Here is a 22726-nt window from a genome sequence, read left to right as displayed (position 1 = left end):
ATACATTTCATAGAAAAGATTTTAATGAATCGCAACACATTTCAACTGAATGAAATGAGTTGTTGATGGTGGTCGTTTTGTCCATTAGAAAACAAAGGCACTTAATCTCAAGCAGATAAACACATTCATACAGTCCGGTAGCATAAAAACATTACTAAATCTCCTGTAAGCTGGTTGACGTGATCACATGCTTTGTTGTATAGCTTTGTACATCATTATATTATCGTGCTGTCTTATATACTGTATGTGCATATGTGTATGCACAGTCTGTCCATAATTACCTTCAAACATGAACTTGGTATTAACAAAAAAACAATCATGGCCCATAGCCTTGGCAACAAATCATTTACAAGACAAAAAGTGTTCAATGTATTCCACAAACGCCTGAATTTCCTTTTTTGCATATTTCAGTAAATGTACAAAATAGGCACTCTAAGTGCAAAATGAAGACCTTGGTGAGGTGTCTCTCTGCAGCAACATCTGACATGGAGGGATTCTTTCCTAGCAGCGTGGTGGTTGCTACATAGGAAGAAGACATTTATTTCATGAGCTGTATTCTTAGGACATGCAATCGAGAGCAACTGGACTGTTCAGGTTGTCTTGGAAGACGTTTCGCCTCTCATCCGATTAGACTTTATCAGTTCATGCTCAAAGACTAAGTAGGCCAGTCACTTTACCTTTACATTTACTTTGCTTATTTAATATAAAAAGACACTTTTGGTTTTTGTCATGTTCTGTATCGCAGTAAGTGTAGTCCTCACCTCCTGCATACTGCTCAGACACTACTCCCCTTCATGTTGACTGATACGCTTCTTCGACTTCAATTCTGTGAGCCACGCCGGAGATGCTATAGCACTGAGAGACACACAGAAACATTTTATGAAAAACAACTTTTTCTATTCTTTTGTTTTATCCACTGCTCTTACCCTGCATCTGTGACACCTAAGGGTGGAAGTACTCGTGCGGCTCCAGCAAGACGAGCAGGAAGGCGCGGAGAGACAGGCAGTTGCAAGGCAGCTGATGGCTCCACTGCATCATTTGGACTTTCTTTGTCCTCACCGTCCCTCTCCTCTTCAGTCTCTTCTCTTCCTTCTGCTCTCCTTTTCATCTGAGCCTGTGGGAGCATGTGCAGTAAAGTAAGGTGCTTTTACATCATAATATTTAACAATGGGAGTGACATACTACACTTAAATGAGCTCTCCTTGAACTTACAATGAGGCTTAATGGGCTCACGCCAGGCAACATGGGGACCTTTCTGTAGGCAGGAGGAGAGGAGGCTACCCTTTGTTTAGGCTGCTCCTCCTCAGAGTCCGACTCCCTTTCTTCTCCATCTGAAATCAGCAAGTGCACACTTCTAGACAGCTTTTCTTCTACAGTGGGTACATTTAGAGAAGATAGCCACCAAATCCGAGCTACAGCTACCGAGGATGATATTATGTATTACCTGTTGTGTCACAAAACCTCCAGTCCTGAGTTTCTACCACAGCTGGTCTTGTGCGATTTGAGCGTGATGGACGTGATCGCCTGTGCTTCTTGCTAAGAGCTGCCCTGGATCTCTGTGCACTCGTGTCGAGCAGAGGGGTAAAGCTCTGTGCAACAAAACACAACATGTTGTATCAATCAAAACAAGCTGTTTCGAGTGAAACCCACTCTTAGTATCCACTATAAATTCTATATAAATACGCCTGCAATAAATATGCCTCTGAAGTAAAAAAAAAAAAAAGTTTTGCAGGAGACTGCAGTGAACCTCACAGACCTCAGTTCATCCTCGAACATTTGCTTTTCCTTTGCCTTTCCTGGCTTTTTCTTGACACTTGAACACCGGAAATGAATCCACAAAGAGTATACACAGAAGGTTCCACATATATCTCAGGGTTTGATTAAGTAAAAGAAGGATGTTCTGTTGATTTTACATTACATAGTGGTCAAAGGGCCTATTAGCAATTGGCTCAAGATTACACTTTTTTCAGCCAAAAAATACAAAAACACCACCATCGGCTAGTGTTTGTTACCAATGTTGGTTAAAAAACAGACTGAACAAAAATTGTGTATATTTTTCAGAATTTCAAATTAAGCTGCATAAAAATTGCAGGGTACAGTGTTCCCTCGCGGTTCATCTTTCACGGATTCACTGTTTCGCAGAATTTTTTTAGTGCTACTTTTTTTTTTTAATTACAGTGTATGAACGCAATGAGGATGAAGCGGTATAGAAAATGGATGGATGGATGGATGGATGGATGGATGAACGCTGTTACAGGCCGAGCCTGGCCCTTTAAGATGAACTGCATTGTGGGAAGTTAAGTGTCTCTCTCTTCCCTCTGTCTGCACCGCCCATTGTTTGCTGTGTCCTGATTGACAATGGTCTACAGCCAATCAATCAGCCTCCTTCATGCGGCCCTCCTGTGTCTCCTGCATGTGTCATCCATGCTAGCTTGCTAGCTTGCAAATGAATCTTCGGTTCGTCTGCAGCAATATGTTTTAACAAGGATACAAAAAAATTACAGTAAAGAAAAGGCACAATCACAGGAGTGAATTATGCGCGAGTGACTTAATCATTTCTTGTGTCGGACCTGTAGGTTGATCATGAAAATTCAAACAAAGGTTTGAACTTTTTCGAGAGTCTTTAAACGGGAGAAATGTGAGAAAATGCTATTGCCTGTCTGAGAAAAGTGTATAAAGTGTATGGTGAGGGGTTTTTACAACCTTAAAACATATAACAATTGTAAATAAATAAAGTTGGCTACTTGGCGGATTTCACTTATTTTGGGAACCTTTCCCCCGCGATAAACGAGGGAACACTATACTTCAACTCAGGCCGAACATGACTCAGGGCTGCCTAGTCACATTCATGTCTGTAGCATGCGCACATTCACAAACACAGTCTCTGAGAAATGTCCAATGATTTGCAGTCATGCTGTTGTTATTACAGGCTATACATTGAATGATGTGAGTGTGTTACGCGAGGGGCATGGCTTATGTGCTCGGCTCAGGAAGCGGGTGATGTATAATGCTTGAAGCACGTTCGAAATTTAGCGCCCTCTTGGGAGCCACGCACCCGTTACAATCAGTCACTTCAACTGCTGTTTACACTTGTGTGTAGTAAGAATAATTGTAAAAATGGGAGTTACGTTGCAGGTGCGCCACATTATGCCATTCATTGTTGAGAATGAAGGTTTTATTGCGTTTGTCTTAAAGGGATAGTTTGTATTTTTTGACATGAAGTTGTATGACATCCCCATCAGCAATGTAGTCCATTAACAGCAACTTACCCCCCACTTGGTCTCCTAAGTCCAGTTCTGGTCAGATTTCTGTGATGAAGAACGTAGTACCGCTTAGTTGCTGGGGACAATTAAGTAGAGTTTGGCTTCTCAAAACAATATGCGTTCAAAAGATGAATACATTTGCATCAAAGAAATGCCTTCTCAAAACAAAAAATCAAACCTCACAAAACACTCGGCGTTATATTTGTCTCCCACCGCATCCCTGCACATTCTTGTGAATGTGACAAAGACGCTCGCATCTACTTCAGCAACGGAGCGCCGCGGCCATCTTGTTTAGGTATGTGTTCCACAGCGGAGGAAGATGAGAGTGTCTTCGTCACATACACATGACAGTGCGCAGGGATACGACGGGAGACAAATACAACGGCGAGCGTTTTGTGAGGTTTTGATTTTTTTTGAGAGGGCATTTTTGTGATGCAAGTGGAGGGGGGTACGTTGCTGTTATTGGACTACAATGCTGATGGGGATGTCATACAACTTCATGTCAAAAAATCCAAACTATCCCTTTAATGGCGGTTCACTTCTTTTTACACTTGTATGACAGTCATGAATGGTAAAATTGTAGTTACAGTACATCTTGACTGTGCAGTTAATACAGCTTCTATAGAACAACTTTAACTCTGGAATGGATTTGTTCCAATACCATTCATTCTGTTGTTAAAATTGATCTCAAATCCAAACGATTCTGAGGTTAACCAGCATGACAGGACAGATTTGGGTGACAAATTCCAAGGTTGTGTCTGTGTGTGTGTGTGTTTTATAAACCAGATTCATGAGGGGATGTGTGCACAAGGAAAGTCATGACCAACCTCAGGGAAAGGAGACAGCACTGGATCCGTTTTATCAACCTCTTCAAGTGAGACCTCAGGAAGTGCATCGGTGAAAGACTTTGGACTTGAATGAAAAACAGTCCTTCAGAAATCAGTGGGGAAAAGACAACAAGGCTCTCAAATGAGAAATATCAAGCTATTGTTGCTCGTCACATTGTGACTTATCTCCAAACTAACACTGATACTCCTTCTGAGTTCCTGTGTTGTGCACTTTTAACCACTAGAGGGCACAGGTAGTTCAATATAGAAATGGAGGTGGTATAGTGTCTTTTCTTGTTTTCATGGGTTTTGCCTCACAACAAAATATCTCAACTTTGAGTTAAATTAGGTTTGACGCATGATGAAGTCTCTTTAATGTGTGTATATTGTAAAAGCAAACAAGTTTATCCTACCGGTCAGTTCTCGATCTCCATTCATAGGCTGTACGTGGCCTGTCGGATTCATAGTCTATCAAAGCAGCAGTATCTTCACCATAACTGTGGACAGGATCCTAAGGGATGAGAGGAAACATTTGGATCCATTTATGTGTGTGTTTTCATACCAGAATTCCACAATATAGATAGGGATGGAGAAAATGTGCACAGAGCAAAGACCACTGACCAGACAGGCAAGCATTGTTTAATGAGTTGCCCACAGTGGCTGGGTTGTGCTCATCCAACACTATCAGCATGTGTGCTTGCTCACACATGTGCACACTCTACTACAGAAACACATACTGTATCCCTGCCCGCACATTTCCAAATTGTTGCCACGCCTGCATGCTGGAATGTATGTGCACACATGCCAAATAAAAGCAACCTGTCATGAGGCACATCTCTCTGCTTTGTTGTGTGATACGGTCACTTGGATACAGAGGAAAACGTTGGTAAACACCACTCGGCTTTGTATAATGATTCATGCGCTTCTATTTATTTATTTCTCTGGGACTACGCAATGGAAGTACAGCAAACTGGACGCATAGGCAGCATAAATAAACAGCTTTATATTGATTTTTGTACAGGCAGATGACGTTTAAGTTAGGGAAAAACACAGACAGACATAAAATGTGTCTATAATTACGTATCAGCTGAAACTAAAGTGTTCTCTCATAAGTCTTTCAGAAATGATAATAGGCTATGCAATGTCATCCCCGTCACTAAACAGGTTTGGTTGTTTTTTTTCTTGTGTTTCTTATTCTGCAAGTGTTAACTTTAAAAGTACTTTATAACTCTCACTATCGTCCACATAGCAGATGCCACTAAAATATATGCGTGCCTATAAGAAATTGCGCACCGTTACCCTGCATTGCATTCTTGTCACTCGCAATGGAATGTACCTGTATTGGAGACACCATATGTCAGGGGTCTCATACTCAACTTCACTGGGGGCCACTGGAGGTAGAGTCTGGGTGAGGTGGGCCGCATCAAGTATTGGGAGTAGGGCTGGGAATCTCAGGGTACCTCACGATACGATACAATTCACAATACATGGCTCACAATAAAGCTAAAGAGCCACCCCTCCCCCGGTCCATGTGCCAACACCACTGTTAGTTCAGTGTTGGTGTTTACTTGCCCCTGGAAGTATGTAAGTAACACTGAGCTTGCCCAGATATTGCGGGCTGCAGTTACACTACTCTTTGATGTCCAGTTGCGGGCCGCAAAATACGATTTGGCCCAAATGGCCCGCGGGCCGCGAGTTTGAGACCCCTGCCATATGTTATGTAGCCTATTTCATAAGGGCAATGGAGAGTGTTCATAAGACTACACATGAGAGGTTCCCATATGAGAGTAACATTGCATGTTTACCATAACACTTTCTTTTTGCATGTTGCAAGCATGCTGAATGTTAACATACAAACTTACAGTAAAGCAGAGATTCAAATCAGGATATATAGCTTTCATTTTAGCATGATGGGTCCCCATGGCGCTTTCTTTATGCCAGCTGACAGCAAGATGTTACCATTTTATCCGTACTCATTACACCTTTGAACTTATAATTTAAAGGAGAACTGCAATTTTGTGGAATTTTGCCCATCATCAATAAGCCTTATTTGAAAGATGAACACACGTCTTTCTCTTTTCTGTGCGTTATAAAGAGAGAAAAACAGCTAGCATGAGGCAGCTAACCATGCAATGTAATGGGACTCACCTATTCCGCCTACAAAGGACTCTTAAAAAAAAAAATCCTCCAAAAACGGCAACAATGTTCCATTTACATAACGAGACTTGCATATTAACCAAGCTACAGCGACATTCTTATTGTAGGAGCTAACGCTGATGAACTACTTTTCTGGCGTAGGGACACAGCGCCTCATTCAAAACACTTCATGCCACTACAGAATAGTGATGAGCAATACCACTGATTTATTTTACGATTCGATACCGAGTAAATTCAGGCTGGTATCAATATTTTAATATCGACCTGCACATAAGTAAGGTAATGTAAGTTGATGAAGCTCTATCGCCTGTGAGTTTGAATTGAATTTACCCAACGGGAAACGCAAGTCTTGTGCTGAAAGGTACAGGCATCCCATCAGCTGGCATCCCAGTGAGAGTGGACATTGTAAGTTCCATTATTATTTCATTTTGTCAGTGAAACTTTTAGCACTAGTGCTACAAGCTACAAGCTAACACGACGCTGTGAGAAAGGTTCAGTGTTTAACTATAGCTGGATCTGGCCGAGCAGCCAGCAATGTTATTCTCTGCCTGGGTAGAGTAAAAGTAAAAAGTAGTAGTCGCCGTTGGCTCTCACACAATCTGCTATCATTAGTGATAGCAAACTCTCTCTATGTTGCTGTTGTAGACAGAAGCAGCATTCGTCGCTGTGGGCTCCGTTAAATCAATGCGCCCAGGGAGGTAATGCTTAAAATCACCTCAATACTGTAATACTGTATTACATGTTATCATGACTGTACCTGCTACTACATGGTCACAGAATGTATATCAAATGATAAAATGTTGTTCCAAAAAAGCGCAATAAGGTGCGACCTAAAGGGAAACACGAGGCACAGTGCAACGCAAAATGCATGCAAAGTGATGTAATAAAACTTGACTCTTTTTCTTTAAGGTCTCTAAAAGCACAGGGACAAACCAGAATGGTAAAAATGTCTTCACAGAAACTTAATGTGAGGAACTAGAACAACAAGCACTGCAAAAAAATGGGGCGTGTAGACATAAAATGTCAAAGTAGGATGAACCTCTTTGCGTGGCGCTTTGTTAATGTCTTCTGCTTTATAAATGACAAACATGGAAGCACAGTGAAGGAAGGGGGCATGCATGTACGTGATAACACACGGCATTTGGAAGACCTTATCAGATAACCGTGTCTTTCATGAAACAGACTACCCCTGCTCACTACGCTCAATGTGCACATTGGCATGGGCGTATACTGTATACATTTGCTGGGTGGATGTCCTACGGAGACACTTGCATTGGTGCAATCAATGACAAGCACACTCTTTTACATAAAATGAACCCACTAAATGTACAATTGACCTACAGGTGCACCCATTATGATTTCTACAGGGGGTCCCTTGACACCATCATGAGTCAAATGGCGAAAATAAATGTGCTCATGTATCCAGATCCTCACCAAAATGTAGCTCCATCCCTGTACATTATATATCTGGCACACTATTCACTGTTTTATTCATTTCCAAATGGTTGCTGTAAAAAGGTAATTTAAAAAACGAACTAACTAACAAACTAATTAAGCAGAATTATTTTCTTATTGTTATGGTTTCAGTTCACATTGCCAACCTGAAATCAGTCATCATTTTAAATGACAGAGAAGTCAGCAGCGGTCCACTGCAGGGGTTACATCGTCTCCCAAAGAAATACCATCCTATCGTCTAAGGGTCATCATTTATAAGAGACGACAGTAAAGCCAAACCTCCTATCTGTGAAGTAAAAAAAGCTTTTACGGGTGTATCTACTGGTGAGGCTTTGCTTGCATTTCACACACCATATCCTTTCAAAACACAACAGTGTTTTCCACACTGAACATCCCAATGTAGAGTCTGAGTCACATCATCATTTGATCACCTTTGGACTATGGACAGTTTGGAGTTAGGGCATACCTGAAGTCCGTGCTATGCAATGAAAAAATCCCCAAGAGCAAGGCAAGTATCTTAGACAGGGCCTGTTTAATGCAGGTTGCTCAATGAAGGAGGTCTTCTCTTGAGGCCAACGGGAATTATCTTTATCAGGAATCCTCTTGGAATGTAAGACTTTGACAGGAGCTCTTGCTCTCGATGTTCAAAGGACATGTGAACTTTCCTGTCCACGTATAAGCCCATCCTCCTTTTGTGTGTTGTGAGTGCGGAGGGAGAAAGGCAAGCTCTCATAAGCAGAGTGAGAGAGGATGCTTAGAGAGACGGAAAGACAGCACATAAAAGCACCATGTTTGGTCATTCTGACATGCTCGCGTTTTGGCCACATCCAAATGAGGACATAATGACCACATAACACCTTGGTGCCTTGACACTGGCCTATCTGCCATTTGCTCAATAGCCTGTGAGAGCATTCTTGGTTGACTGCACAGCTTGTGTTTGCCCAGTAAAGCATTTTACTCATTCAAGCTTTTCTCAGTTTGGTTCAATACACACATAATATTTGCTCATATGCTATACATCTTATCACTTGTCATTTGAAATGGCGTCATGTTGCTATATAATAAAAAGGTGCCATAGCATTGCCACCTAGTGGTGAAAGCATGGCTTTACAGTCACAGTCAAGGCAAGCAACACCGACAAAACACAAGTAGGCCTACTGTCTGTATATTCCCAAGCTGTAAAAGTCAAATATGAAGATTACCAAAGAAGACAAGCTTTTATACCCCATTCTTTTCTTTAAGTGAAAGCAACATGTGCAGTGCCATCTGATAGCTCACCGTGTATGTGGGTTAGGGTTTATTTGCTAAAGCATGCAAACACACCAACAGACTGAAGGGGTATCACAATGACGCACGCACATGCACGCACACGCACACCCGCACACACACACACACACATGAAATAACCACAGAGTTCACTGTTTTTGCTGCAACAGTGATGCATGTTCCAACAAGAAGGCAATCTGATCTGTCTCAGCTTGCTGTTGACTCTCAATACGGTGGATCTGATTTGTGTATGTGTAGTATGTATGTACAGGACATCAATTCATAGGTAATTGTGTTATCTGTATGCACTGTAGACATTGCATGTAACTGTCGACATCACAAGCACCGGTTTTGTATTTGTTATAAGTGGCAGTTTCTGCAATCAACAGAGAGCACTCCGACAAGAACTAGGAAGTAGATGTCAACGAATAGCCTATCCCTTTTAAAATGTATTACATTTTATACTCTACATTGTGAGTCAAACAGCGAATATACATTTCTCTAACAGAAAAATATATGCAAGGTTTATTCGTTAGTCAGTCGGCTAATTTTACCATTTTTGGAGAATGATGGTAACAATGCAAGTACAGTATGTCAGGAATTAACTTTCTATTGTAACACAAACAGCAAAAAAATTAAATAAATTTCCCTATGATCATTTTTGGCCAAATTTGCTCCAAATTTTCAATTGGTTCTTGCAAGGCACATGTGCCAATCCCCCAAAAAGTTTCACAAACATGGGTGTATAGATTTTGCATAACCCTAAACAACAACCAATGTTAGGTCTAAACATTGCCTCTTGACCTTATATTCTTGAACTTGACAGACATAAATAGTAAACTGGCAGGTGCACTTTGCAGTGGTAATGGTTACTGTTTAGTGTGATTCGATCCATGCGTTCAGCCATCCATTTGCTTTCCTGCTTGTCCTCATTACCAGTCACATTCACACCTATGGGCAATTTAGAGTCTAGAATGAATCTCACATGCATGTTTTGGGATGTGAGAGAAAACCCACACATGCGTGGGGAGAACAACAAACACGACACATTGGTGTCTTCTGACAGTGAGGCATACGTTGTAACCACTTGCAATGAGGAGTTTATTTTATGCTCCAGGGCAACACTTTCTGATGTGAAATACAATTTACTTTTGAAGCTGAAAGGGCAAACCCAGCAGTATACAGTACAGTATATGCATTTATTATGAAAACGACCACTGTGTGATAAGTTTAATGTATAACTAGACCTAATACTGTGCCCAACACAACATAAGAGGTTGGTATGAGCTGGTCTACTATTACTGACCATTAAATGAGACGATCTGGGGTTGCCAGGGCAATGGCAGCGATGACATTCTCGTTATTACAAGGCGGTATGCAATCAAAACAATGTTGAAGCTGATAGTTGAGGTTAAATTACTACACATTGCTGCTTTGATCAAATGCTTTGCTGACAAATGCAGTGGTTTGACAGCTGAAAAAGTTATATCCCCACTTCCTTTTAGATGTCTCACAGTCAAAACCACAGAGATGAAGACCATGACTTGATACTGGGCTAAGAGGAAAAACATAGTCAGTTAAATATTTTGAACAAGCTACTGTTCTTTCAGCAGCTCTGGACTGCATATTTATTTTATAGTATGAGTTACAGTACAGTACATCTTTGTTAAAAATAATAGCACACAGTGACACATGGAAATTAAATGACAGGCTGTGATAGAGTCAATTATCGCGACCACGCCCACACACTATAAACATCATACTAACAAACAAACCCGTTTTTTGGACATGGTGTAATATGTCTGCTCTGAAGCGAGTATAACAAGATTTTTTTTCAAGGTGTGCAGCAGCCAGCTTTATTTGATGAGTGGTAAAATAACATTAAAATGTGCAGTTTTGTCTCCTGTCGGCTGAGTCGTTAACATTTTAACCTGTGCCATACCCAAAATAAATCAAGAATCACGAGCCAGTTATCAGATCATGGTCTCCATCAACAAGCAAGACCTCAGAGAATATGATTCCAGTGTCAGTAACGCTGTGGCAGTTTTACTTTTACTGTTTTGATAAAATACACTAGATTCTCCTCTTTTAAATACGGTACAGTAGGAAAAATGCTCCTCCACTCCTTACTTGGGCCAAAAGGCTCAACCATTCTTCATGGATACCTTCAAAATAGAACAGGTCTATTATTACATTTTCACATAGATGGTCAATAAAATTAGTCAAATCCATTTCTAGGTTGGGGAAAAACTACAGATTTTGTTTAAAGAATAAGGGCTGTCACGAGACGCTCGGCTCACGAGACGAGACAATACCAGGATTGGGTAAACAGAAAGGTTTTAAGAAAAATACTATGAGAAAATGTATGACTCGACAAACAAACTTTTTTATTTGACTGAGTCATAAAACAATGCAGGTGCATTTTGAAATGTTTATTGACCCACAAATTTGCCGCTAAACAATATTATTGTCAATTTTGAGACCAAATAAACCACTAATGTTATGAGACAGTAATAATAGTATTTCATACTATTTCATAATAATTCAATATTGTTTTTAATATGTCATCTTTCACTCTGTAAAGTTGTGGAATTGCCGTTTGTGGCATGTATTTTCTCACAGACAACTTGTACTATCTGTCAAACGTCTGGCGCACTTCTTGAAATGCTGGCTTTTCAACTGTATTAACGAGCAGCATTTCTTTTGCGTTGTAGCAAACACCTTCTCTGAACGCACACCAATTTGCGCTGTTCCGTTTCTATTTACTGTGCCAATCAAACATCTCAGTGAGTGTTGACTGTCGGGCCAAAAGCTCTGAACCAATGCAGAGTCCCACCTGTTTGGAGGCGAGAGATGAGAAAACGGATATGCATGCACATGGAAACATATGGAGGCCTACAAAATTCAAGTTCATTTGAATTGATCATGTAATTCATTAATGAATTTATTATCGTGAGACATTTTTTTTCTGAACGAGAAATCATGTCACGTTTTAATCTCGCAAGATCTTATGACACCCCGAGTCTATACATTTTATTAAACTTACTAAATTGACTTATCTTGTTTACTTATTTGCACTACATCATGTCAGTTCTGTAGCCTCATGGTTTACAATTTCTCCTCTGCTCTCTGGAGATCACATGCGGAGAAGCAATTAAGCATTAATTTAACTGTGAAGGAGAGATAGCAATACAGTTGGCTATGCTGCACACGTGTGTTTGTGTCGGTGTTCACTGGATATCAACATATTTTGCTCTTCTGTTTGCTGTTCTGTTCATTCATAAAGTAGCCATTCTGCGACTTAAACCTGACACCTATAATGCAAAAGAAGTGATATATTTACCTTTGTTTTACATTTATACTGGGGCATGTTTCACTCATGGCCAAGTGGTTAGAGTGGAGTCCAACTCCATCTTAATGATCGTGAAATAAGTCCATGTCACATGACAACTCACTCATGGTATCAGTCTGTGATGCAGGTGCAGATGGGCCCAGAGATATTTGGGAAAATCGTTTTTATGAGTCAGAAAGGACATTATTTGAAATATAGACTCTCAGACACAATTTAAGAGGTTTCTCAGAAATTTGACATTTGCAGGAATTTGATCCATCCATTTGCAGCCAAAATTGTTAATATAACAATAAATGTAACACCTACATGGAAATATTGTGCACGCTTTGTCTGAAGTCTGGAACCTGTGGGCATCACGGAATGTTGAGTTTCTTCCCTGCTTTTAATATACTGAAAGCCAAAGAGAACACGGCAACACCCACAAATAAAATAAAGGTGTAGGCCTGGCAAATCATTTCCAGGGAGGGCTCTCATGGACTTTAGGCACTGACAGCCTACAGTAAAATTGTGGTGGCGTATAATGGCAAAATAATAAAACCTCAGTGTCAGTGTCCACATACTTCTGGAGCTAACTGTATTTTATTTGTGTTTTTGGGTGTTTTTCTACTTCTATAAAGGTCAGGCACCAACCGGACTGTCTCTTCATTTAGATTCGATGTTACTGGAACCACAACATAGCATATGCTTCCATATTTTGATTTCTTCTGCAGCCCATTTAGGGAGCAAACTAGGGCTGAATTTGTAACACTAAGCAGTAAAATCCATCCACTGCTTCAAGACGTATTAACTCAGCAAAATAACTTTTAATACAACAATAACATGGTTCTTAATCAAAGATCCACAAAATCAATTAATTATGCCCATTATTCTTAAAAACATGTATAGTTTTTCCGTTACCATTTGATTGACCATCTATGTGAAAATATAACAATCAATTAATCTATTGTCATTTTTAATGGAACGGGAGAATCTCTGTCCAAATGTTCTTACCTCCTCTTTCCTTGCCTGTGTTTTATTGAGAACAATAATGCTGGCCAAGGAAACTAGTTGGGAATTAACAGTGCCTCTGTGGGCTGCAGCCAGGTAGTACATTCTACACACTCTGTTTTGCCTCAACTGCTTCAAGATAAAATTAACAATCAACTCCACATTTAAACTGTAATTGTCTTGCTTTTTTTCTACTGTAAAAATTTGGTCTATACTCTTTTGGGGGTAAATATAGGGTGCATGTTCAAAAGTATCATGGATACAATGGATACATATAAAGGCATTAGAATTTACCTTGTGTATGTGAACTTTGCCTCTTCTCTCCCACTCTTTCTCAGCATTATCTTGAATTTGAACTTCCTCATCTTCCACCACCTGAGGTTCTTCATCCCGTTCAAGCAGCTCCTCTTCCTTTTTCAGCTCATGGCTTCTCCAGACTGAATCTGGCTTAAAGCCTTCTTGTGTCCTCACTTTCTCTGGTGCTTCTTTTTCCAGAGGGCCAACATCAATGGGTATCTGCACATCCGCCACTGTGTCCCGTGTGGTCAAACTTACTTTAGACGGCGAGCCCCATCTCTTTGGCTTCACCGAAAAATCATCAAAATTACCAACATCCACCCGAATCTTAGGCTCACTGACTGAAAAGTTATCGTAAACGCTCCCAGTTCGTGTTAAGAGGCTGTGTGCAGTTTGAGGTAAACCTCCAGAGTCAAAGGTGATTAAAGATGGCTCCGTTTCATCAACCAGGCTCTTGTTTCGCTTATCTTCCCTTTTTCTGTCTGCCTCCATCCTAAGCTTCTCTACCATTTCATGTGCCTGCTTCCTCATCAGTTCATCTTGCCTTCTTCTCTCTTCTTCTCTCCAACTAACCTCTTCTGTACTTGCCTCCTCTCTGTGTCTCTCCATTTCTTCCTTTTGTTGCTGCACTTTCATCTCCATTTCCTGTTGCTCCCTTCTCTGTCTTTCCTCTTCTAACTTCTTCAGCCTAATTCTTCCTTTCTCCAACTCCTCCCTCCTTGTCTCCTCTTCCCTTAGCCTTTCTCTTTGCCATTCCTCCTGTTTCTGCCTCTCCTCTTCTTCCATCCTCAGCCTCATTCTTTCTTTCTCCTCTCTCCTTCTCTCCTCTTCTCTAAGCCGTTCGCTCTCCTGTTCCTCTCTTCTGCGCCTCTCCTCTTCTTCTACCCTCAACCTCATTTTTTCGTTCTCTTCTTCCCTCAACCTTTCTCTCTCCAGTTCCTCCCTTCTCCGTCTCTCCTCTTCCTCCTTCTTCAGCCTTAATCTTTCTTTCTCCTCCTCCCTCCTTCTCACCTCTTCCCGCAGCATTTCTCTCTCCAGTTCCTCCCTTCTCTTACGCTCTTCTTCTTCCACCTTCAGCCTCATTCTCTTCTCCTCATCCCGCCTTCTCTCCTCTTCCCTGAACCTTTCTCTCTCCAGTTCCTCCCTTCTCTGTCTCTCCTCTTCTTCCAGCTTCAGCCTCATTCTCTTCTCCTCATCCCGCCTTCTCTCCTCTTCCCTGAGCCTTTCTCTCTCCAGTTCCTCCCTTCTCTGTCTCTCCTCTTCTTCCATCTTCAACCTCATTCTTGTTTTCTCCTCCTCTCTCCTTCTTTCTTCCCTCAGCCTTTCCCTCTCCAGTTCCTCCCTTCTCCTCCTCTCCTCTTCTTCCATCATCAGCTTCATTCTTTCCCTCTCCTGCTCCTCCCTCCTTCTCTCCTCTTCCCTCAGCCTTTCCCTCTCCAGTTCCTCCCTTCTCCTCCTCTCCTCTTCTTCCATCATCAGCCTCATTCTTTCCCTCTCCTGCTCCTCCCTCCTTCTCTCCTCTTCCCTCAGCCTTTCCCTCTCCAGTTCCTCCCTTCTCATCCTCTCCTCTTCTTCCATCTTCAGCCTCATTCTTACCCTCTCCTGCTCCTCTCTCCTTCTTGCCTCTTCCCTCAGCCTCTCTCTCTCCAGGTCCTCCCTTCTCCTCCTCTCTTCTTCTTCCATCTTCAGCCTTATTCGTTCTTTCTCCTCCTGCCTCCTTCTCTCCTCTTCCCTCAACCTTTCCCTCTCCAGTTCCTCTATTCTCCGCCTCTCTTCTTCTTCCTTCTTCCACCTCATTCTTTCTTCCTCCTCCCTCAGCCTTTCTCTCTCCAGTTCCTCCCTTATCCGTCTCTCCTCTTCTTCCTGCTTTAGGCTCAATCTTTTTTCCTCCTCTGCTCTCCTCCTCTCCGCTTCAATCTGTCTCGCCCTTTCCAATTCCTCCCTTCTACGCCACTCTTCTTCTTCCTTCCTCCGCCTGAATTTTTCTTTCTCCCTCTCTTCCTGCTGTTGTCTCTTCTCCTCTTCTAACTTGAGCCTTTCCTTTTCACTTTCCTCTGCTTTTCTCTTTTTTTCAAATTCCAATTGTTTGCGTTTCTCCACCTCATTAATCTCCTCATCATTCCTCTGTGGAGTTTCTACTCGCCTGGGCCCTGAAACAGGCGCACTCCCTTCAGATTGACTGACGTCCTCATTTGATTTTCTTTCAGGTTCTGACCCCACTGGAAGAGGAGGTTCTCCATCGTCTCTTTCCACGGCACCAAATTTAACAAAGCGCCTTTGAACACCATCAGATGAGGAGGCCTCATCAGCAGGTGCCAAAGGTTGAGTATCATCTTCTGCTGATGTCTTCAGCTCCGACCCCTCAGATGTGTAGAGTTGCTTTGTTGGCGGTTGTTCAGTTGCATCAGAGAGAGCCACAGACTCTGTAGATTGTGTCGCTGATCCCGGATGATCAACAGATGGCAGGTTGTGAGTCTTTTCTGGTGTTGGAGCAGTTGCAGGCATTAAGCTGTGGAGGAAAATGAAATGAAATCAAATTCAGTGCCAAAACAGACATACCTGCACTTGTACAGTCATGTAGGGCTTGAGAGTTTATGTGTTTAAATGAGTTTTAAAACAGAAGCCTGTTTGGTGACTAATGGCAAATTTCAGAGCAACAACTGAGACGGTATGATAACCTGTTAGCATAGTGCATATCTTCAAGTCAACTATCCTCCAAAATCATTAAGACAGTCTAAAAGACAGCCCAAGCGCTTTCAAGGAAAAATTCAGCAATCCAAACAGCTATAGAACAAAATGCCATGTTTACGCAAGAGTAAACAAAGCAAAGGGCCGACATACGAGACACGTGGGACCCCAGAAGGGAGGGGTGCGGAAGAGGACAAAAAAACCACCAAGGCTCACACAGAAGCTTTTGTGTGACAGATACGACTATGATGCTCATCAAGAAAAACCTTTAATGGGGTGTTGACCAGCTGTTTTCAAAGTGGAAGGTGGACCCCCCCCCGGGGAGCGGCCAGAAATGATCAAGGAAGGCACAGTAGCTTGAGATAAAAAAATGACACGTTCAAACCTACTAAGGCACAATTAATTGATGTTTAGTTCCTATGGAGAGAGTAAACGGACTTTGAAGTGAGCAGAAAACACCATCAAATATGCTCCAGAACATCAGGTTTTCGGGGAGAAGGGAAGGCTCCAGCTCTATTATGTTCTCTGAGGACAGGCTCACTGAACCACAGTTTGACAGACTATTAAGAGTTTTTTTCCTATTTTCTCCAGCACTTTGTAGTAAAAGGGAAACTTGGAAATGGGCTTAAAAAATTTGAATGACTACAGGCGTTAAGACCATGCGTCTTTTAACAATGGCAACGCTGAAGTGCGGAAACTGATGACTTCATGGGCCTTACTAAAAAGAGGGACACAAGATGGATGGATCACAAGAAGAGGAGTGCGATAATGGAGTGCTTTTCAACTTATCAATAAAAGAGTTTAAAAATATGTATAAATATATTGACCTAGGCTTTTCAAGGAGACAGACTGGGTTTAGAAACGGTGTAGCACACACTGGCTCCTCAACACAGAAGCATACGAGCTTACGAGTTTCCCCTGCTGGTGGACTGTAGTAATTACAACAACTTTTATCTACATTTTAAAATCATTTTTTAAACTGGAATTTAATCCGAGAGCCAGATTAATCAGGAGGACCGTATCCGGCCCGCGGGTCACCAGCAGCTGCCCATGTCAACACTATACCATACACAAGGACAGACACTAGAAAATCTAACTATCAAAGGTGAAATACAGTATATTCTGCATTGTAATCCTGTCCAATGCCATAAAATGTAATATTAGACAAAAACAATGACATGCGTGGTTTTTAAAAACACTACAATCACAGAGAAAGGAAGCTCACTGACCTATTGGTCTGCGTTTGGCTTCCAACCTGTGACTTCTGGTCGGTCGAACCCTCCAAACAGGTCTCCAGTGTCCAGTTTTTGATTCGTTCCTTGACAGCACCTGTTTCCTTGCCAAACTCGGGCTGCCCTCTCTTCACCGTCACCTCTGGCTTTGACGCCGAGTCAAAGAGAAGACTGATCCTGCGTTTGATGCTGCTACTACCATGGGACTCCTCAGTCAGTCCACCTTCTTTATTTTCTGTGGTGGTTGGCTCTGGCACTTTTGGCTGGTTGGCATGATCTTCTGGTGTGATTGGCTCTGGTACTTTCACTGTGGGCTGGTTGGCATGATCTTTTTCTTTGTTTACTGATAGGGTTGGCTCTGGCTCCTTCGCTTTCGGCTGGTTGACCTGATCTTTTTCTTTGTGCACTGATATGGATGGCTCTGGCACTTTTGCTTTGGGCTGGTTTGCATGGTCTTTTCCTTTCTTTAGTGATGTGGTTCTGTTGTGTTCAAGAGGCCGAGGGATACCACCAGAATTAAACTTTGAGGTTAACTCTACGGACAAACGCTTCCTAGTTCCACCCCACTGAAATGTTTCATTGGTTTTCGAGGAATCACCGCTCTGTGTTTCTTCTGTCTTTTTGGTTGCTTGAGTCTTGACTTCCTCCTTTGTGACATTCAGTTCTGTATTAGTTACAATCTGTGTTTCTGATTTGTGGTTTGTTTTGGTAACATCTTTCTTGACTGGAACAGGTTTGGATTCATCCTTGGATGTTTTTGTTGGAATACTGGTGGACTTTTCTTGATGTGGTTTGGTTGCTGGGCTGGTCAAAGGGGGTTTGAGGACATTTGGAGCTGCTGGCTTTCCAGCTTGGGATGGTGCTGTTCCCTTGAATGACACACTAACAGCCTTTGGGGAATGGATGGAGTGAACGGTGGTGTTCTGTACTGAGAAGGGCTTGGGAGCAAGTCGAGGCTTGGGAGGCAGAACTGGTTTGGAGTTTGAGACGTTTATAACTTGCGAAGTTTCAACTGAGCTCTGCATCATTGGATATCTAAAAGAAAGTGAAAATGTGAAGGAGCTCAATTACAGCAAAATGCATATTTACATTAAAATTGGATTGGCTTACTTGACAAACGGTAAGTCAGTTGAGTGGTTACAAAGCAGGCTGAATGAGTCTGGTCTGTCCACATGTTTTGAAAGGCCATGAAGCCATCCTACTGTGATAGTCTTATACTTGTGGCTTAACTTTTTTCTTTCATATTTGAAAATAAAGGTGTTACTGTAAGAGTTCATAAGATGTATAACAATAATAATAATAATAGAGAGGCTAAGAGTGGAGTGCAATCTTACTCTCTTACAAAACGGATCTTTGCTAGTCTCCATTCACTTTCCGTGGTTCTGTGTTTTATGTATAATTGGTAGTACGAAAAATATTCTGTAGTTCAAAATAGTCTTGTACCATCTTGCAACTTTAATTTAAGTATGTGGCAACCCTTTCCTGCCATTTTACAACTTTGCCACTTGGACAAACTAATTGCTACAATGCAAAATCTTGCATCTTGCTTTTAGATTTCACAGTGTGTCAGATTTCAGTGCTCATTTTCAAAAAGAGAAACATTCATAATGCATTTAATTAATATTACTACAATCATTGGAAATAAATTACATAATCAAGAAGAGTACAACTGTGAAACAATAGCCCAAAGATCATTATGTTGTGCTGAGAATATTGCACAGAAACGTTTGTCTCCAGTGGTGTACCTTTCCCTCTGCAACCTCTTTATGGAGCAAACTTGTTGGGCCTGAATTACGTGGCCCCGACAGTAGAGGCTGATGCCAAATGTGTAATGCGTAAAAGAGCCGGCTCTAAAAGCCGGTCCATTGTAGAGAATCAGAAGAGCCGATTGCCATCAAATGAGAGCTGGCTCCCCAATTTGTTATTTCCTTTTTTTTTTTTTAATCAGAATGCCACGTGGCTATCACACATGAGGATGTACATTTACAAGTAGAGAGAGACTCTTCTCAAATTGGGACTGTATGCAGTGGGCTCCTTCAGCTGCCTACAGGGCATTTAGTCATACATATACAGTAGAACCTTTGTTAACATCATAAATTCGTTCCAGAAGGTCCGACTGAAACATATTTTTTTCCCCAAAAGAAATAATGTAAATAATATTAAGCTGTTCCAGAAAGCCAAAAATGTTAACACAAACATACAGTATTTTTATAGTTTTACAAATATTGTTTGACATTCACAAAGCAATTCCAAATGCATATAAATACATATACATGACGAATGAAAAGGATAAATGAACATTTGAGGTTACTTTTAACTTCTTCACGACTGTTGCCAAAGACATGATCGACCCCCACCACCTTCCTGTTTTGTCATGATTTGGTTCTTGAATTCAATAGTGTTCCTCACCTCAATATTGTAACCCAAAATGAAGCCAAAGAAAGTTTCAAGTGCCAGCAAGTTGATAAAGAAGGTGAGAAACACTATAGAATTCAAGAAATAAGTCATGACAAAATGGTGCCTGTTTGGTGTCTTGCTGCCACATCATGTCTTTGGGAACAGTAGCCTTTAATGAAGGTAAAAATAACCTTTTATGTTCATTTATATGCATTTAGAATTATTTTATGCAATAAAAATTTAATTATAAAACTCTAAAAATGTGTTTTGTGTTAACATTTTGGAGCGTTAACCGCTGTCGACATAACTTCCAGCGTCTGGTTGCCATTTTGGTCGTTAGCTAATTGGATGCTAATTTTCTGATTAAAAATATATAGACAGTATATGAAGAACACAGATGGACTCACGCAGCGTATTAATAACACAACAAGACGTGCGCCATACTGTACGCTAACCGGAGAATGCATGCAAATCGACGTTAACCAAAAAAACCCCCACTAACCAGGGCGGACACTAACTGAGGTTCCACTGTACTAAGTTCTCCTCTGTTGTTGGTAATATGGGTGTGCTGGCAGCGTGTTTCTGTACAATTAAAAGTTTGATTTAAATATGAAAGAAAAGTGTGAATGCACAAAATGAGAAAATTATACTGTAAGGTCTCGCATAAAAACACTGAATGCAAAAGAGCTTATCACTACACAAACCATTTGTATCTGCTAAGTTAGGCTGAAATACAAGGCTATCCAAGTGGCTAGATTAGGGTTTGGTGTACATCTAAAAATACATTTTAAAATGGATAATTAATTCAATTTGAGAGTCATGGAAACATTTTGGCCAATAGCAGGCATCCTCAGGAGTGCTGCTGTGTTTACACTGTGAGTGAAAAGTGGTTTTTCCAAATGTGGCGCAGCAAATTCCCCAGGCATTGTAGGCAGCATCTGGTTTGACCTGTCAGTCTTTTGCATCAACTAGTGTCTCCCCACCCAAAGGTTTGAAAAATGTGTCTTCGTGCTGCACACAATACACAAAATGGCTGCTTTGCATCGACAGTAACTTGCCCTGATTCCACTTGAAATGTTCACATCTAATCTTCTTTTATAGTCGAGGTGGTGCCTTTATGGGGTGGGACTGTATAACACCTGAAGATGCAGCACTTCAATAGCATCCCATCTTCGCAGGTAAGCGTGAGAAACGCTGTCTGGCAGGTAAAGCTGCACCTGTCAGGTGAGCATTCTGGTTGTGTATTCAAGACACATTCATGCTTATCCGTGGAGCTGAGGAAATGGTTCTGAAAGCAGCAGTTGCCTTATTGGCCTTTCAGGACCTTTATCTTTGTTTGCCTTGTGAGTTGCTCGTTTCACTGATGTCCTAAAATCATGCTGAACTTTGAATTTAGAAGCTCACCAAGAGCCACCTTCAATTTACTTTAAATGGCCACAATGATACAATTGGTGTTATAAAATGAGCTAGTTTACGAGCTGGTTAATGAGTTACGAATAAACACAACAATGAACTCTGGGTCGTTGAACTAAGAGTGGCACCTTTCATTAAAGTGTGTAACTTTACGCTTTAAAAAAGCCTTTCAAGCATACTGTACATGTATGTCCGCTAACAAATAAGCACAACTGAGGCACAAATACAAGTAAGCTCAGCGCACCTGCTCCACAAAGACGTAAAATTGACTTTAGGTTTACCTGAAGTCTTCCCACAGTCATACAGATAGAGAAAAAGAAAGGAAACGGCAAGATGTTAAAAAAGAAAAATGTTGCGCTATCCACCACGTCTCGCCTGTTTATCGGTGTGTTTTTTCCTCATTCCCACAATAAAGGCGTCACACTGCTTGTACACTTCTCACACACTCCCTCGACCCACGCAACCCGATGGAGTCAAGGTATGGTGACGTACGACCACACCGGAAGTGTACACGTAGTTCAAAATAAAACACTGAGCTTGCATTTCCAGCACAATACGGCATGGTTTGGTTGTAATGCAGTAGGAGAGCTGGTTATTACTCCCAACAGGAAGTAAAAATTTAACAAAATAGGGAATTGCTTGCTTTGCCTTCAACTGTTAAATACTTTATAGTTAACACTTATGTTGTTTACGTCACCTCACAGCTATACTTACTCGAAGTAATCATCCTTGGAGCTAAGCATTAACAATTAATAACTAACATTGCAGCTAATTAAGTCCTGAATACAGTTTATTAACACATAATGTATGATCAATCATTTAAAAGAAAATAGCAACATGGGTTGATTAGTTTAAAAAGCATAGATTCTTTTTAGGTGTGTGAGATAACACGATACAGAGATTAGAGAGAGACATTTAAGGATGGAAATGCACACGGGGGCATTAACGTACAGTAATTAGGCGTCAAGGTACCCAAAGAGCTGCACTCAATAAACAAGCCCGGAAGGGTGAGGCCTTGGAGTGTCTCGTAGCAAGACAGAAGGAGGGGAACCAAAAGCACAAAAACAAAGACTGGAGAACGTCCGTGACCTTTTCTGCTGGAGGACTCCAAGGAGGGAACTGGAGGTGAAAGTAGACCGCCTATATTTGAATATATTAAGTTTTATTTTTAACTGTTATGCTCACTCAACTGTATACATCACCATATTTGTATTAATTGAATACAGTACATCATTATTACACGAGAGTGTATCCCATGATGTGGTGTAGCTGATTAAAGTAAATTAAAAATAATGTGCACAGTTATATTTGACAAACAGCAAACGGGGTAAATGTTTAGTTTGAAAATCCTTACTGGCTGCTTTCTTTTGTTCCTCCATTGAGCTTGACGGC

General features: G+C 41.2%; 1 protein-coding gene across 3 annotated transcripts; it reads right to left on the bottom strand.

Moving 5' to 3' along the window:
• Positions 1 to 39: 39 nt before the first annotated feature.
• Positions 40 to 21806, bottom strand: LOC129186613 (trichohyalin-like). 3 transcript variants are annotated; one of them, XM_054785036.1, is made up of 10 exons: positions 21616 to 21806; positions 17522 to 18559; positions 13602 to 16113; positions 4504 to 4601; positions 4091 to 4193; positions 1445 to 1589; positions 1213 to 1331; positions 927 to 1114; positions 762 to 855; positions 40 to 519 (listed from the first exon to the last, which is right to left on the bottom strand). In XM_054785036.1, the coding sequence occupies exons 2-9, from the start codon at positions 18550 to 18552 to the stop codon at positions 783 to 785; spliced, it is 4269 nt and encodes a 1422-aa protein (XP_054641011.1). In that variant the 5' UTR covers positions 18553 to 18559; positions 21616 to 21806; the 3' UTR covers positions 40 to 519; positions 762 to 782. The 3 variants fall into 3 exon arrangements, with proteins under 3 accessions (XP_054641011.1, XP_054641009.1, XP_054641010.1); XM_054785034.1 differs by lacking the exon at positions 21616 to 21806 and adding an exon at positions 18635 to 21596; XM_054785035.1 differs by lacking the exon at positions 21616 to 21806 and adding an exon at positions 18635 to 21596 and having other exon boundaries at positions 4091 to 4175.
• Positions 21807 to 22726: the final 920 nt, after the last annotated feature.

This window comes from Dunckerocampus dactyliophorus, chromosome 8 (genome assembly GCF_027744805.1).
Source record: "Dunckerocampus dactyliophorus isolate RoL2022-P2 chromosome 8, RoL_Ddac_1.1, whole genome shotgun sequence".
Taxonomy (NCBI): Eukaryota; Metazoa; Chordata; class Actinopteri; order Syngnathiformes; family Syngnathidae; genus Dunckerocampus; species Dunckerocampus dactyliophorus.
Note: the sequence above shows the minus strand (reverse complement) of the source record. Positions and strands in the feature narration are given on the sequence as shown.

Excerpts from the sequence above, each read along its gene's own strand:
- LOC129186613 (XM_054785034.1), bottom strand. The coding sequence starts at position 18,891 with ATGGAGACTAGCAAAGATCCGTTTTGTAAGAGAGTAAGATTGCACTCC. Across the intron at positions 18,560-18,634 it reads ACTGACTTACCGTTTGTCAA|ATATCCAATGATGCAGAGCT; the intron begins GTAAGCCAATCC and ends ACTTTCTTTTAG. Across the intron at positions 856-926 it reads TTAGGTGTCACAGATGCAGG|TGCTATAGCATCTCCGGCGT; the intron begins GTAAGAGCAGTG and ends TGTGTCTCTCAG.